The 13,194-nt window shown below is 51.7% G+C and overlaps 5 protein-coding genes across 5 annotated transcripts; 3 read left to right on the top strand and 2 right to left on the bottom strand.

Moving 5' to 3' along the window:
• Positions 1-597: 597 nt before the first annotated feature.
• On the top strand, positions 598-2,226 carry CkaCkLH20_05750 (amidase; the record flags this gene model as incomplete). Its single annotated transcript, XM_038888468.1, has 1 exon — positions 598-2,226. The coding sequence occupies one exon, from the start codon at positions 598-600 to the stop codon at positions 2,224-2,226; it is 1,629 nt and encodes a 542-aa protein (XP_038746365.1).
• A 2,351-nt stretch (positions 2,227-4,577) lies between these two features.
• On the bottom strand, positions 4,578-7,359 carry CkaCkLH20_05749 (uncharacterized protein; the record flags this gene model as incomplete). The annotated part of the gene is made up of 5 exons (XM_038888467.1): positions 4,578-5,971; positions 6,027-6,454; positions 6,508-6,717; positions 6,786-7,168; positions 7,294-7,359. The coding sequence occupies 5 exons, from the start codon at positions 7,357-7,359 to the stop codon at positions 4,578-4,580; spliced, it is 2,481 nt and encodes an 826-aa protein (XP_038746364.1).
• An 887-nt stretch (positions 7,360-8,246) lies between these two features.
• CkaCkLH20_05748 (MFS hexose transporter) lies at positions 8,247-10,141 on the top strand (the record flags this gene model as incomplete). The annotated part of the gene is made up of 6 exons (XM_038888466.1): positions 8,247-8,418; positions 8,476-8,640; positions 8,696-8,856; positions 8,916-9,414; positions 9,467-9,712; positions 9,765-10,141. The coding sequence occupies 6 exons, from the start codon at positions 8,247-8,249 to the stop codon at positions 10,139-10,141; spliced, it is 1,620 nt and encodes a 539-aa protein (XP_038746363.1).
• A 218-nt stretch (positions 10,142-10,359) lies between these two features.
• Positions 10,360-11,236, bottom strand: CkaCkLH20_05747 (uncharacterized protein; the record flags this gene model as incomplete). The annotated part of the gene is made up of 2 exons (XM_038888465.1): positions 10,360-10,927; positions 11,055-11,236. The coding sequence occupies 2 exons, from the start codon at positions 11,234-11,236 to the stop codon at positions 10,360-10,362; spliced, it is 750 nt and encodes a 249-aa protein (XP_038746362.1).
• Positions 11,237-11,628: 392 nt separating this feature from the next.
• Positions 11,629-12,938, top strand: CkaCkLH20_05746 (gpi mannosyltransferase; the record flags this gene model as incomplete). Its single annotated transcript, XM_038888464.1, has 2 exons — positions 11,629-12,335; positions 12,383-12,938. The coding sequence occupies 2 exons, from the start codon at positions 11,629-11,631 to the stop codon at positions 12,936-12,938; spliced, it is 1,263 nt and encodes a 420-aa protein (XP_038746361.1).
• Positions 12,939-13,194: the final 256 nt, after the last annotated feature.

Genomic DNA, 13,194 nt, shown 5'->3' with positions numbered 1-13,194 from the left:
ACTGCTGAATGTCGTTGCGGCGCATGTTTCATAGCTGTTCTGTGTTTTGCTCTCACTGCAGCCGGAGTTTTGGTCTCATAGGTGTTGCCCGATAACCCGACGGGCTGCTAGTATCGGCCGAACGGCCGTCAAAGCGCAATTCTATGTCCTGAACGGAACGCGGGACCGGACACGGAAGCCCCACTGAATCCGGAGCCGTCTCCGGAGACGCACCCTCCTTGGAACCAAATTCGCATCCTTGTGTTGGACATCTTCAAAGTATGATCGAAGACCGCCTTGTCACGATACGATATTACGAGGGTTTTTCTTGGTTGCCTCATGTGCCGCACGCTTCATGCGTGTAAGACGGAGGCTCCACTCATTGTATCTTAATGGCCACATGTCGCTGACCAGGGTGTTATCTCCCTGCTGTTGAATTGCTGACACTATTTCAAGCTCTCGTCGCCTCGTAAAACTCTGGGACAGATTTTCAGCTGCACATGCGCCACGCACCAGTTGCCCGTCGATCATCCGAACCGTTAGGCCCTCTACCGTGCATTGGGGCAGAAGATGTTATTCCGTTGGTTTCTCGGCATCGCCTGCCGTTCAATTTGCCCTATGTGGCATGCGGCCTGTCACTGCAGCCCCAATGTCAATAGCTTTCCGCCTCTCCTCGACGCAACACTCGATGACCTAAACCTAGGCTTGCAAACAGGCCTCTTCACCAGTGTTGACTTGGTGAACGCCTACATCGCAAGGATCGAGGAAGTTAATCACGTCGTTCGAGCAGTAGCGGAGATTAACCCCGATGCGCTCTCAATAGCGGCTACCCTCGATGAAACCCGACGACAAGGCCGCCCGCTCTTGGGTCCACTACACGGCATCCCCATCTTGATCAAAGACAACATAGCCAGTGCAGACAGAATGAATAACACGGCCGGTTCTTTCGCCTTGGTAGGCGCAAAAGTGGCCAACGACAGTACTGTGGTTGCCAAACTCCGCGAGGCTGGCGCGATTATCCTTGGGAAAACAAACATGGCGGAATGGGCTACATGTCGAAGCACTAACTCGAGTGCGGGATGGTCTCCTCGCGGAGGGCAGACTATCGGAGCGTACTATCCAAACCAAGACCCTGAAGAATCATCTTCCGGCAGCGGTGTCGCGTCTTCGATTGGTCTTGCGTGGGCGTCATTGGGTACAGAGACGTTCGGTTCCATAACGATGCCGTGCGATGTTAACAACCTCGTTGGAATCAAGCCCACTGTCGGTCTGACTTCGCGGCATCTCGTGGTGCCCATTTCGGAACATCAAGACACGGTTGGCCCTATGGCTCGCACAGTGAAGGACGCTGCACACCTTCTTGCAGCCATCGTCGGACCAGACCCTCACGATAACTACACCTCGGCCATTCCCTTCGCCAAGACGCCTGACTATGTCGCCGTGTGTGTTGGCTCAAGTCTCAAAGGCAAGAGACTCGGTATCCCGCGGCATCTCATGATAGAGACGCCTTTGTTCCCACATTCCAACTATTCAATCTCGGCGTTCGACTCTGCCGTAGAAATTCTCCGATCTGCAGGCGCGGAGATCGTTGACGACATTTTTCTTCCCGGCTTTTCCTGGTCTGAAATTGCGAATCTCACGAGCCAGGTCCTGGGAGCAGACTTTCTTGTCAACCTCGAGACGTACTTCTCTAAACTAGTTCCCGACTCTCACAACCTTTCAACAGTTTATGAGCTTCGGAGGTGGACACAAGCCGACCCTCGCGAAGAGTACCCTACGCACAACACAGAGACATGGGACAAAATCCTGGCGAGAGGGCTACGTAACACAGACCCCGAATTTTGGGATATCTATTCTCGGAACCGCTACCTGGCTGGTCCTCTCGGCTACTCTGGTGCAATACACAACTACTCCCTTGATGCGATTGTTCTGCCAACACGGTTTGCTCTGACTCCTGCGGCTATTCTCGGCACGCCTGTTGTGACGGTACCTTTTGGGAGTTATCCAAATGACACCCCAGTCATCAAAGATAGTCTTGGTAATCTTGACGTATTGGCGCCAAACCTGCCATTCGGTATTGGTTTTGCAGGGGCAGAATTCAGCGAAGAAAAGCTCATCAGCATCGCGTATGCTTTTGAGCAGATGACACAAGCTCGGGTAACCATCAAACCCTTCGTTCAACCCAAGAAGGAATTGGTGGATTTCGTATCTCTAAGAAACTGGCGGGGATATGTGCCAGATCTGTAGCAAAAGTGTCGTTCGCCTTCCAGGTTGTTTCGTGGTAAAGCAATGTTAGCTACTGACAATACAAACAGAAGTGCTTAAACTTCCTTCGAAGGAGAACTTATTTGTGATCTCGATCATTCAATTTTTCTGACTGACCTCATCTGCCACGCACTACATGCGAAAGACCCGCCTCATCTTTCCAGGTAGTTAATTGGTAATCTGGCCGCAGGGAACAACCATAGCTACAACCGCTAACAACGGAACACATATGGTTGTTCCCTGCCCAGGTTGGCTAACGTGTTCAATATTTGACCAAACTCTATTGAGACCTATTGAGAAGGTTTGGCTGGAATGACTTTCTAGTCTCAAATAACCTTCATAGTTACCATACATGGACTCAATATAAACATCCAGGCAAGATTAGGAACTTTGGATCTGGTGAGGTGGCTGACTCACAGAGACCTTGATGGCACCACAACGGAACTTGGGGGTTTTCCTCAATCTCATTCCCCCCCCTTTTGCTTCCCCTTTTCAACTTCTTTTCCTGATCGGCCTCTTCTTCAGGGCAAAATTCACGCCAATATCATCACGTCTTTTGTACAATCGGCAGCTTTGACAACCGCCCGAATACCAGTCTCATTTACACGTGATGTCTTCTTTGAACATCGACATGACGCTACAGTCGCAAGGAAATGTCACTCAGTACAACGCCGAGCGCCCTGGCCCTGAACGCACCTCTAATTTTCTATGGGCAAGCCTTCCACAGGAGCTGCGGCTTATGATATTGAGAAGTTTACAAAGCCCGGTTTCGTCCGACGAAAAGCATCCTATGTCAAAATTGGCTTCTGTTTCAAAAGAATGGCAGAGCTTTTTCGAGCCGTTGGTCTGGCAGACGTTGGCGTTTCGACCCTCAATTCCGAGTTCAGGTTTCCAAGGTTTCCGTCAATTCACAAGGAGCAACCGAAGGACTTTGGTCAGGAACATCTCGCTTCATGTGGGTATGGAAGAACAAACCTGTAGAGCATGTGGCCGAGTGGCTGATAGCCAGGCCATGTTCGCGGAAAACAAGAAGAGACTTTCAGGTGATCTGAGGAGGCTTTTCTCTCTTCTTGCTGAATGGTTTTATCACACAACAAGACCTGGCATTGCGCTTGAATTAGGCGCTGTTTGGCCGAGCGACGGCGGTCCGCAGCACTCGACCCGCCGTTGTCTCGGTTCTTCGTGGGATGTTTCCGACGTGTACACCTTTGATCGCGGGAATCAGTTGGACCTTTGGAAGGCCCCTATCGTCACCACTCTCTCCATCAAGCAAAGTCTTTCTTGCAGTCTTTCGGCTTGGTCAATATCTCATATCGTTGACAGTTTGCCCCACCTGGAGCGAATCAGTTGCGAGCAGCAGCTCGAAACCGAATCATTCAGAGTGATGCTGTATGATATCGCAAGCGCAGGAATTTTCTCTGCGAGAGACAAATCTCTTCCGCTGAGGAAAGCATGTTTATGGGTGGCCACTTCACGAGCCGTGCCCCAAAATCAAGACGACTATATTTCCGACGAGACAAAAGTACTTTTCGATTTCGCTGTAAAAGCAGCCTCGGCTAGTTTTCACATGGAAGAACTTGCAATCTCGCATATTTCCGACGCGAGGGACTTCTTCCGGTGCTTCTACTCGAAAGCCTCATCGTCCCCAGAAAAGAAATTCCGGTCGTTGCTTCAGCATCTTGTCCTCACCTGCGACATGGGAGACCTATCTACTGAACCGGCGGAGGTAGATGGTCTACTTATAGCAGCAAGCCGAGCAGCTGCGTATATGCCTCGTTTGAAGGTTATGGAAGTGTGGAGCCCCGGTGTGGGAGAGGGTTTCTTTTTTCGATATGAGGTCGGAAAGAGTCAGGTCAAGCTCACCGTAGCTGCTACTTGGCAGCATGGAACCACTCCATGGCGAGCGGTGCATGGCTTCGGCGTCTCACGAGCCTGGGAGAAGGTAGCGAGCAGACATGCGAATCGAAGGTTTGACTGTGTCACTGAGAACATCGATCCGGCGAGCTTGACAGAGACTGACAGCATTTGTCGACATCTGAAGCTATTCCGACTGGTTCGAAATTGGGAGAATAATTAAGTTCTGTAGTCTTTGTTGTCGTTATTATTATAGTCGTTATTATTGTAGTCGTTATTATTGTAGTCGTTATTATTGTTATTATTATTATTATTATTGTCGTCGTCATCGCTGGCGTATTCTGTCATTGTGTTGAAAAGAAAAGGAGAGAAGGAGAGAAACCATTATATCTCTAGATCATAGACATGCAAAAGTCAGAATTTCAGTAGAGAGAAACTATTCTATAAGCTCTATTCTTTTGCTACCGACAACAGTTTGACTAACCCGCAAAGCTAAAGCTCTTGGATATGTTTAGGATACTCTTGCCCTTAATATCCGCAGGGGCCGAACTTGTCGACACGAGTATCTCGTGGTCACCCGCCTCCACCTTCCAAGCCCGATCATTCTCAGACCAAAAGGCAACCCCATCTCTCTGGAAGACCACTTTCAGCTCTTTCTGTTCCCCTGCCGCCAGGAGAACCTTATCAAACGCGACAAGTGCCTTTGGTGGTCTCTCGTTTCCGGCACCACTGTTCGGCGGTGCCACATAAACCTGAATGACCTCCGAGCCTACGACTGCACTGGTGTTGCGTACAGTGGTGGTCACAGTGACCTCGGCATTGGCATTGTCACCGCTGAGAGAGCCGGACACGATGACACCGAAAACCTCAAAGGTAGAGTAGCTCATACCGTAACCGAAAGGAAACAGGACCTCTTTCTCGGTACCATATTGAGAGTCAAAGTGTCTGTAGCCAACATTGACTCCTTCAACATACTCAACTTCTCGACTTTCCCAGCTGTCAAGGCCGAAATGACCGTAACAAGCCGTGTGCTCAATCTTCTTGGGCCATGACACGGGAAGTCTGCCGCTGGGGCTGACTTCGCCGAAAATAACGTCCAGAATCGAGTTGCCAGTTTCTTGTCCTCCGTACCACGCCTGAATGACAGCCGATACTTCGTCGATCCATGGAAGCTCGACGGGAACTCCGGTGGTGAGAACCACGATGGTGTTGGGGTTGACTTTGGCAACTTCGGAAATCAGCTTATCCTGTGAGCCGTCGGCGGGAAGAATCATGGTGGCCATGTCCTGGCCTTCGGTCTCCCACTGCGGCGTGTTTCCGACAAATAGAAGAGCAATCTCGGCCTTCTTCGCGAGCTCCACGGCTTCCGAAAGGAGATCTCTCTCCATTTCCCTTTGGCTGACGAACCCGAGATGAACCGAGATCTGGTCATCGCCCAAATACATTTCGGAGTTGGGAACAGGCGAGATGGTGGACTCAATGACAATGTCGTACTTGTTGCCAGCGGAGAAGTCATACTGAAGATGCCGCTCCTCTTGGACACCGAGAAGGAACGACATTGCTTCTTCAGTTTCTTTGATCTCCCCTTGGAAAGTGCCATTGATGTACAACTTGGCAGGACCGATGCCGGAGAAACTCAGGTAGTGCTTTCCGCTGACAGGAGGGGTGTAAGTCGTGCTGAGGCGGGCAGACTTGGCGCCGGCAACGGTTTCGTTCATCAGAGTCATGAAATTTCCACGAGGGTATTCTTGGACGTGGAATGGTTCTCCGGAAAGATCTAGGGTCTTGAAAAAGTCCACGATGAATCCGGAATTGTTGTTACGGTTCACAGCCCCTTCAATGAAGTCTGGATACGCTCGAAAGATGTGCGCACCTGCGGTATAATGGCTTAGCTTTTGCACTCCATCTGATTTGTATGGTATTCTTACCCTCTGAGGTTGTTATCTTGCAGTCAGGAAGTCGTGATTTGAACGCATCATATGGACTGATCTTGTAATGACAGTTTAGTGACGCACTGCCACCACCATGAGCAGCTGCGATCTTTGCGAGGGGTCCCAGCAATGCTGCGCTCTTGATGGAAGAAGACTTCAGGGGAAGAGTCCGGTTGGAATTCTTGAGGAGCACAATGCCTTCTCCGCCCGCTTGACGGATCAGTTTCTCGTGCTCTGGGCGGCTAACAGCTCTTTCGGGCGGGGTTTCTCTCCTGTCGGTGAACTTCCCGGTTTGGCGAAGGAGCTTCAGTACTGCCAACACATGCTCATCGACATCCTTGATGTCGACATCACCATTCTCGATGAGCTTCTGTATCAAGTCGGGCTTCCGGCGGTGAGGTGGCCCCGGCATCTCAAGATTCAGACTACACCCGTCAGCATTGAAATAGGATGCACAAGATTGCTGACAATAACTTACCCGTTCTTTATTCCGCTTGCTACAGCAGCTGATGCTGCTCCCCAATCAGTCATTGTCAAGCCCTTGAAGCCCCAATCTTTGCGAAGAATGTCTTTTAGAAAGGTAGACTGGTCATCGACGTAGGCTCCATTGACTTTGGGATAACTCGTCATGATGCACCAGGGATCGGACTTCTTGACCACAATCTCGAAAGGACGCAGATAAATCTCTCTATTCTCATCGTCAGTAGGTACTCATGCATGTGAAGTCCAGCTTTGGGGTAGAAATGAAGTGCTAACCTCATTGCTCGCTCAGATACTATTTCGTTGATAGTAAACCGTCTAGTGTCCTGCTCATTGATGGCAAAGTGCTTGACGGTGGCCGCAACCCTCTCGCTCTGAAGACCGAGTACATACTCAGAAGCGAGTTCGCCCGCGAGGAAGGGGTCTTCAGAGAATGACTCGAAGTTACGCCCTCCCAGAGGCGATCTATGAGGACAGACTGTTGGGCCGAGAAGGGCGTAAGCGCTTTTCGTTTGAGCTTCTTCGCCCAGGGCAACACCAATTCGCCGAACAAGGCTGCGGTTGAAGGTTGCAGCCAGAGAGGCACAAGCTGGGAAGCATGCAGCCGTGGTGCCATCCATAAACTCGGCACCCCTTGCGCCATTGGGGCCATCGGAAACCTGAGAACTGTCAGTATGGCTGCGCGCATGTGGTAACTACTTGGTCGACTTGCCTTTAGAGAAGGGATCTTCAGACGCTCAATCTCTGGAGTCTCCCATGAGTTCTTTCCAGCAAGCAAAGAGACCTTCTCCTGAGTTGTGAGCTGGGAGAGGAGTCTGAGGAGCTCCTTGTCAGAGGGTTGCAATGCCATTACGACGACTAGTGGGTGTTGCAACGAGAAAGTTATGGCAACTGCAAGTTAGATCAAAACACAAACCAGAGACGTTCGTCACTGTTGACTACTATTTAGTCCGGGAAGTGGCGGGAAACCCCGGACTCCGTCCCCATGGGGTCTCGTTTCATTTTCCGATCTACCGTTCTCAATACCGACCTTGATCCTCCGCGTGATCTGTCGAGTCAGTGAAACTGGTCTTACCAGCCGAATATGAGCCGGCGCAGCATGAAGCTGCGAATGGGCAGCCTCCAAAGCGACTTGGGTAAGGCAGGGGTGGAAATCGTGACCCGGGCGATTGGCTTCGGAGGCCGAACTTCTCCCACGGTTTCTCCATTAGCGCCTCGAGCTGAGGTTCTTCATGCATCGGAGTGGGATATCGACGACTCTTCATGGCAGGGGTGAATGATCGACCCCGCATAGGATGGACATATTGAGAGCTCCCCCGCGCTTGGCGTGCCATGGCATATTGAAATTGGTTCAACACCGAGGATAACTGAGTCGAAGGAACGAGTCTGCCCTTGTACTGTGACGCTGATAGTTTCAGACGAAATGGCGGATAAGTATTTCCTGAGCTGTCACCAGATGTCAGGAATCCTAAACAGGTATGATTTGTCTGGGGTAATCGGTCTGGGGTAACTGGGGTCGTGTGGGGATGCTAGCGGTCAGGCATCGTGTTCTAGGCTGCGTAAGACAATGGCTGTGAAGTTGAGGACGCTGAGTACTTGTATTTAAGGTGTTCCTCCGTAGCCAAGCAGCTCATCGTTGTGTTCCGCGGGATTCTGTGCGATCTTCAGACGTTTCGCAGTTTTCGGAGCTCAACCGTTGCAAATCAGCCTTCGGAACCGTATTAGTTGTGGTCCACCATGTCTGACGACAAACAGCAGCATGAAGCAACGGCCGACCATGTCGAGTCCGGGACTGAGGATACGCCGGCCATTGTTGCAACATCCTCACTAGCGGCCCGATTCGAGGAACGTCAGCATTCTCTCACGAAGATAGAGTCCATCAAGGAGAACAAATGGCCACTCGTATGGTGTAAGTTGGACTAACATGCCATATCGAACTGGAGACGTCGTTGTTAACAGTGTTCAGGCTGCTACATGTTCTTCCTCTGCATCACCTGGGGCTTCGATGGTCTAGCAGGCGGCATCGTCGTTTCGATCACCGAGTTCCGTAAAGACTTCGGCACGCCGTATGAGGGGGATTGGGTCGTAGACGCCAACTGGCAGCTCGGCTTTCAAGCAGCGACCATCTTTAGTAGGGCTCCTCACACAAAAGTCCCAGTATTCGTGATGTAGCTGACCGAATAAAGGCATGACCTTGGGTGCATTTGTCTCTGGCCTCGTTATCAACCGGTGGGGTCGCCAGCCGGTCATTCTGGTAGCAAGTGTCCTGTCAATCGCGGGTGCGTTTCTGCAGTTCTTCTGCACGAACCTCACCCAGTTCATTGGGGGAAAGATTCTTACTGGACTTGTACGTCCATCCCAAGCATTGCCTGCGTTGACTGTCACTAACATTTGTCTCTTCAACAGCCGCTGGGAGCTTTCACATCAGCAGCTCCTACATACGCTTTCGAGTTGGCGCCCCTGGCAATTCGTGGCTCCGTTGCCGCGGGTACAAACTTCTCCATCGTCCTAGGACAGCTCATCGGGTACGCTGTAATGCGCGAAGCCAGCCAATATGCCGATGCACGCGCGTACAAGATACTCTTTGCCACGCAATGGGGTTTTGCGGCGGTGGCTCTCGCCTTCCTGCCCTTCTTCCCTGAATCGCCATACTGGTTGGTGGCGCATGGCCGCGCTGAGAAGGCGAGGAAGAACCTGGAGAAGCTCCATGGTACCTCCTACGACTACGACGGCCACATGGCAGAGATCCACGAATCGATTGCTCGCCATAACCAGGACAACGAATCCCAGGGGTCTTACGCCGAGTGCTTTTCCCAAGCAGCTTGGAAAAGAACATTGGTCGCGACTAGCATGTTCTTCATCCAGAACGCGTCCGGTCCTGTCTGGGTCGTGGGTTACATGAGCTGTAAGTTCCGACGTTTGCTCGAACATCGTACACGGATCTGACATATTTCTAGACTATTTCCAGCTGGCCGGTATGAGTGCCGCCAAATCTTTCGATACGACCGTCGGCCTAGCTGGTCTGATGGTTATTGGAAACATCGTCGGCTGGTTCTTTGTGGACTACTTCGGGCGAAGAGGAACCGCTCTCTACGGCGCCATCATTCTGACCGTCACGCTATTCCTCATTGGTGCTTCGTCGCTTGTGAAGACACAAGGTGCTGTCTGGGCCCAAGTCGTCTTCATGGCGGTCTGGTCTTTCTGTGAGTTGCTGAGACATTCTCTTGGGAAAGATGTCGACTAACCATGGCGCAGTCTATCAAGCAACCCTCGGCGCTGTCGGATGGCCTATCGTATCCGAAGCTGCCACGAGTAAGCTGCGAGCATCAACGCAGGCCTTGTCGGTGATTACCAACGGTCTAGCCAGTAGTATCTGGACGCTGAGTCTGCCATACGCCATTAATCCCGATCAAGGCAATCTCGGCGGGAAAATAGCGTTTGTGTTTGGCTCGACGCTGGCAGTTTGTATCATTTTCATATTTTTCATGATCCCTGAGACGAAGAATCGCACCAACATCGAGATTGATGAGCTTTGGAGTCGGGGCGTGCCACCTCGAAAGTTCAAGACGACGATTCTCATCACGCTGGGCGACAACAACGAAAGCAAGGTGGATGAGACTCAGAAGCATTGATGGGAAAGTAGAAATGAAAAGATAGATACTCACTCTGTATCTTCTTTCAATAGAAGAATGGTTCGATTTGCCGCCTAGAACCTCTGTAAAGTGCGTGATTCTGCATCATATTCGACGCCAATGCTTTTCAGCCACGAACTGCGACATCTTCGTCCTTCAGCGTCATACACTGCCACCGATTTTCCCACAGCAAGTTCCAACAATCAACCCTGCCCATCTCACTCCAATGAAGACGGATCGAAGTCCTCCTTCATGTCGGGTACCCAGCCCTTCGGTCTCTCCGTACCCCGAATCGCCAAGCCGTAGCCCAGCTTCTCCACCTTGCGCACCGACTGCCGCATAACTTCCATCTTCCCTCTGAAGTCTCTGGTAGGTATCTCTGGCAGAATCTCGAAGCAACTGCTCAACTCGTGGATATCCATCAGGATGTTGCGGCCCTCCATGCCGGCCAGCTGGCCTGTTTGAGCTGTGGTGACGGTGGCGAAGCGCATCATCTCGCCGAACAGGTCGAAGAGACCGTACATGTAGTCGTTCTCTGTCAACGAGACGTTGGCGGGCACCGCAGCCGCGGTTTCCTCGGGACTGATCAGGGTCTGGGTCCGCAGGTAGTGCGAGAATGAAAGAGCCTCGACGAGCTCCTCGAGACAGCGGAGAGAGTAAGCGTAGCGGTAGCGATTGATGCCTTGAATATCGCCCTCGATGGCGGTGAGGTGGTTTTTGATCTCCTCCATGCGTGTGGTGATCTCCTTCGTCGCGAAGTTAGGGAGCTCTCCCAGCTTGTTGACTCTACTGAGGGTCAGTAGCTGCACTTCCGGGAATTGATTGACAAGGGTGGATATCACCTCTGACAAGTGAAAATTCTGCTCAATTGTTAGCCAATTTCTATGTGTGATTGGAGATGGGAAATCTCTACATCTTCTTGCTCAAGGCAGTGACGTCTCTCGACGCCTTGATAATGCGCTCCCTGCGATCGTGGTGCTCGTCCAGCTCATCGCGGAACTTTGAGAACATGGGCGTGAACTGCGTCACGGGCGCAGCAGGCTTCTGCTTGGCCTCATGAGTCCGCATGTTGCCGTCACGATCGCGCTTAGACATCTCGTAAGTTCGTTGCAGCGACTGTGAGCAAGGAAGTAGCGCCGGTGGTACAAGTGAGGGATGGTCGAAGTGCCCCGCGGTGAAGTCGGTGATGCTGGTGCAGGGTCAGAATTGATGGTGGGGTTCAATGATTGGCGAAACGCCCCAGATGTGGGCCCTGCAGGAGGGTGTGGGGCGCTGAGACCGCCTCCGCCAGGGGCTTGCCGGTTTTGCCCACGTCACTCAAATTTCCCGACTTGGGAATTCGCGACCTCTTGATCTTGTAATAAAACGACGACGAATTCCAATCCGGCTGCGAATTTGAATCGGTTGAGATTCGATGGCAATAGTCTTGGACTGGCACAATTCAACTCACACCGGGGCTTGAAGATAGTCCTCCGCAAGGACCCGACATGGCTGGCCTCGACGCTCTCTTTCGGCCCGTGCCGCTCTTCGGGGCCGCCGCGCTCCTCCGAGTAGGCATGCTCTTCTATGGACTATGGCAAGACGCCAACTCCGCAGTCAAGTACACCGACATCGACTATCTGGTCTTCACGGATGCCGCTCGCTTCACTGCCCAAGGACGCTCACCTTACGACCGTGAAACTTACCGTTACACGCCCCTGTTGGCGTGGATGCTCGTTCCCACCGCCTGGGAGGGTTGGTTCTCGTTCGGAAAGGCCACCTTCGCCGTCGCGGACCTTTTGGCAGGATGGCTCATCGTGCGCATCTTGAGAAGTCGAGGTATCGATGAAGGGCGCGCTTTGAAGTATGCCAGTATCTGGCTACTCAACCCCATGGTTGCAACCATCAGCACCCGTGGCAGTTCCGAAGGACTGCTTGGTGTGATGGTCATGGCGCTCCTGTGGGCAGTATTGGAGAGGCGAACGACGCTTGCCGGGCTGATTCTTGGCTTTGGAGTTCACTTCAAGATCTACCCCTTCATCTATGCACCAGCAATCGTTTGGTGGATGGATGATGCGGCACTGGGACGGAAAGGGGCGAGCGAGGGAAGTAGTCCGGCGCAGATCATCGTCAACTTTTTGAATCCGGAGAGAATCAAGCTGGCCGTTGTCAGTCTCGCGACGTTCATGGGTCTCAACATCGCCATGTTCTCGATGTAAGCTCTCCCAATATGTCTTTTCTTCATGTCGCTAACGATTTCAGCTACGGCACGCCTTTCCTGGTGCACACCTACTTCCACCATGTCACTAGGATCGATCACAGGCACAACTTTAGCCCTTACAACATCCTTCTCTATCTTAATTCTGCATTCCCGTCGACGGCCAGCATCAAGATTGAATCCGTGGCTTTCTTTCCCCAGATTCTGCTCTCGACAGTACTCATTCCTCTCATCATGGCAAAGAAGGACCTTGCAGCCTCGATGATGGCCCAGACTTTTGCATTCGTCACCTTCAACAAGGTCTGCACGAGCCAGTACTTCCTCTGGTACATGGTCTTCCTCCCCATCTACCTGCCCAACTCCTCGTTTCTGAAGAGCCCGAAGTTGGGAGTCACCGCACTTGTTCTTTGGGTTGTGTCGCAAGCGGCATGGCTGCAGCAGGGCTTTCAACTTGAGTTTCTTGGATACAGTACCTTCTTCCCAGGACTTTATGCCTCTTCTGTGGGATTCTTCCTGGTCAACTGCTGGATACTGGGTGTCATTGTTGGAGATGGGGATGAGGCAACTAGAGCTGCTCCGATTGAGAAGGCTAAAAGATAGGAAAGCAAAATATGCGATGCAAATACGAAATATTCATTCATAGTCATCAATTCTTGATCTTTCTTCACACTGACGTCGTGGGCTAGAGACCGTGTGATACAGTTGGGTTCTATTCCGGGATCGATCAAAGTAGACGTTTTCCATGACAATGCCCGTCTATACCGATTATATTTTCTTGTAACTCAATCACATACTTATTTTCCTTTGTAACATTACAGGGCATTTGATCTGGTCGAGAGAAAGAAGAGGCGCTGTT

The sequence above is a fragment of the Colletotrichum karsti genome (assembly GCF_011947395.1).
Source record: "Colletotrichum karsti strain CkLH20 chromosome Unknown Scaffold16, whole genome shotgun sequence".
Taxonomy (NCBI): domain Eukaryota; kingdom Fungi; phylum Ascomycota; class Sordariomycetes; order Glomerellales; family Glomerellaceae; genus Colletotrichum; species Colletotrichum karsti.
Note: the sequence above shows the minus strand (reverse complement) of the source record. Positions and strands in the feature narration are given on the sequence as shown.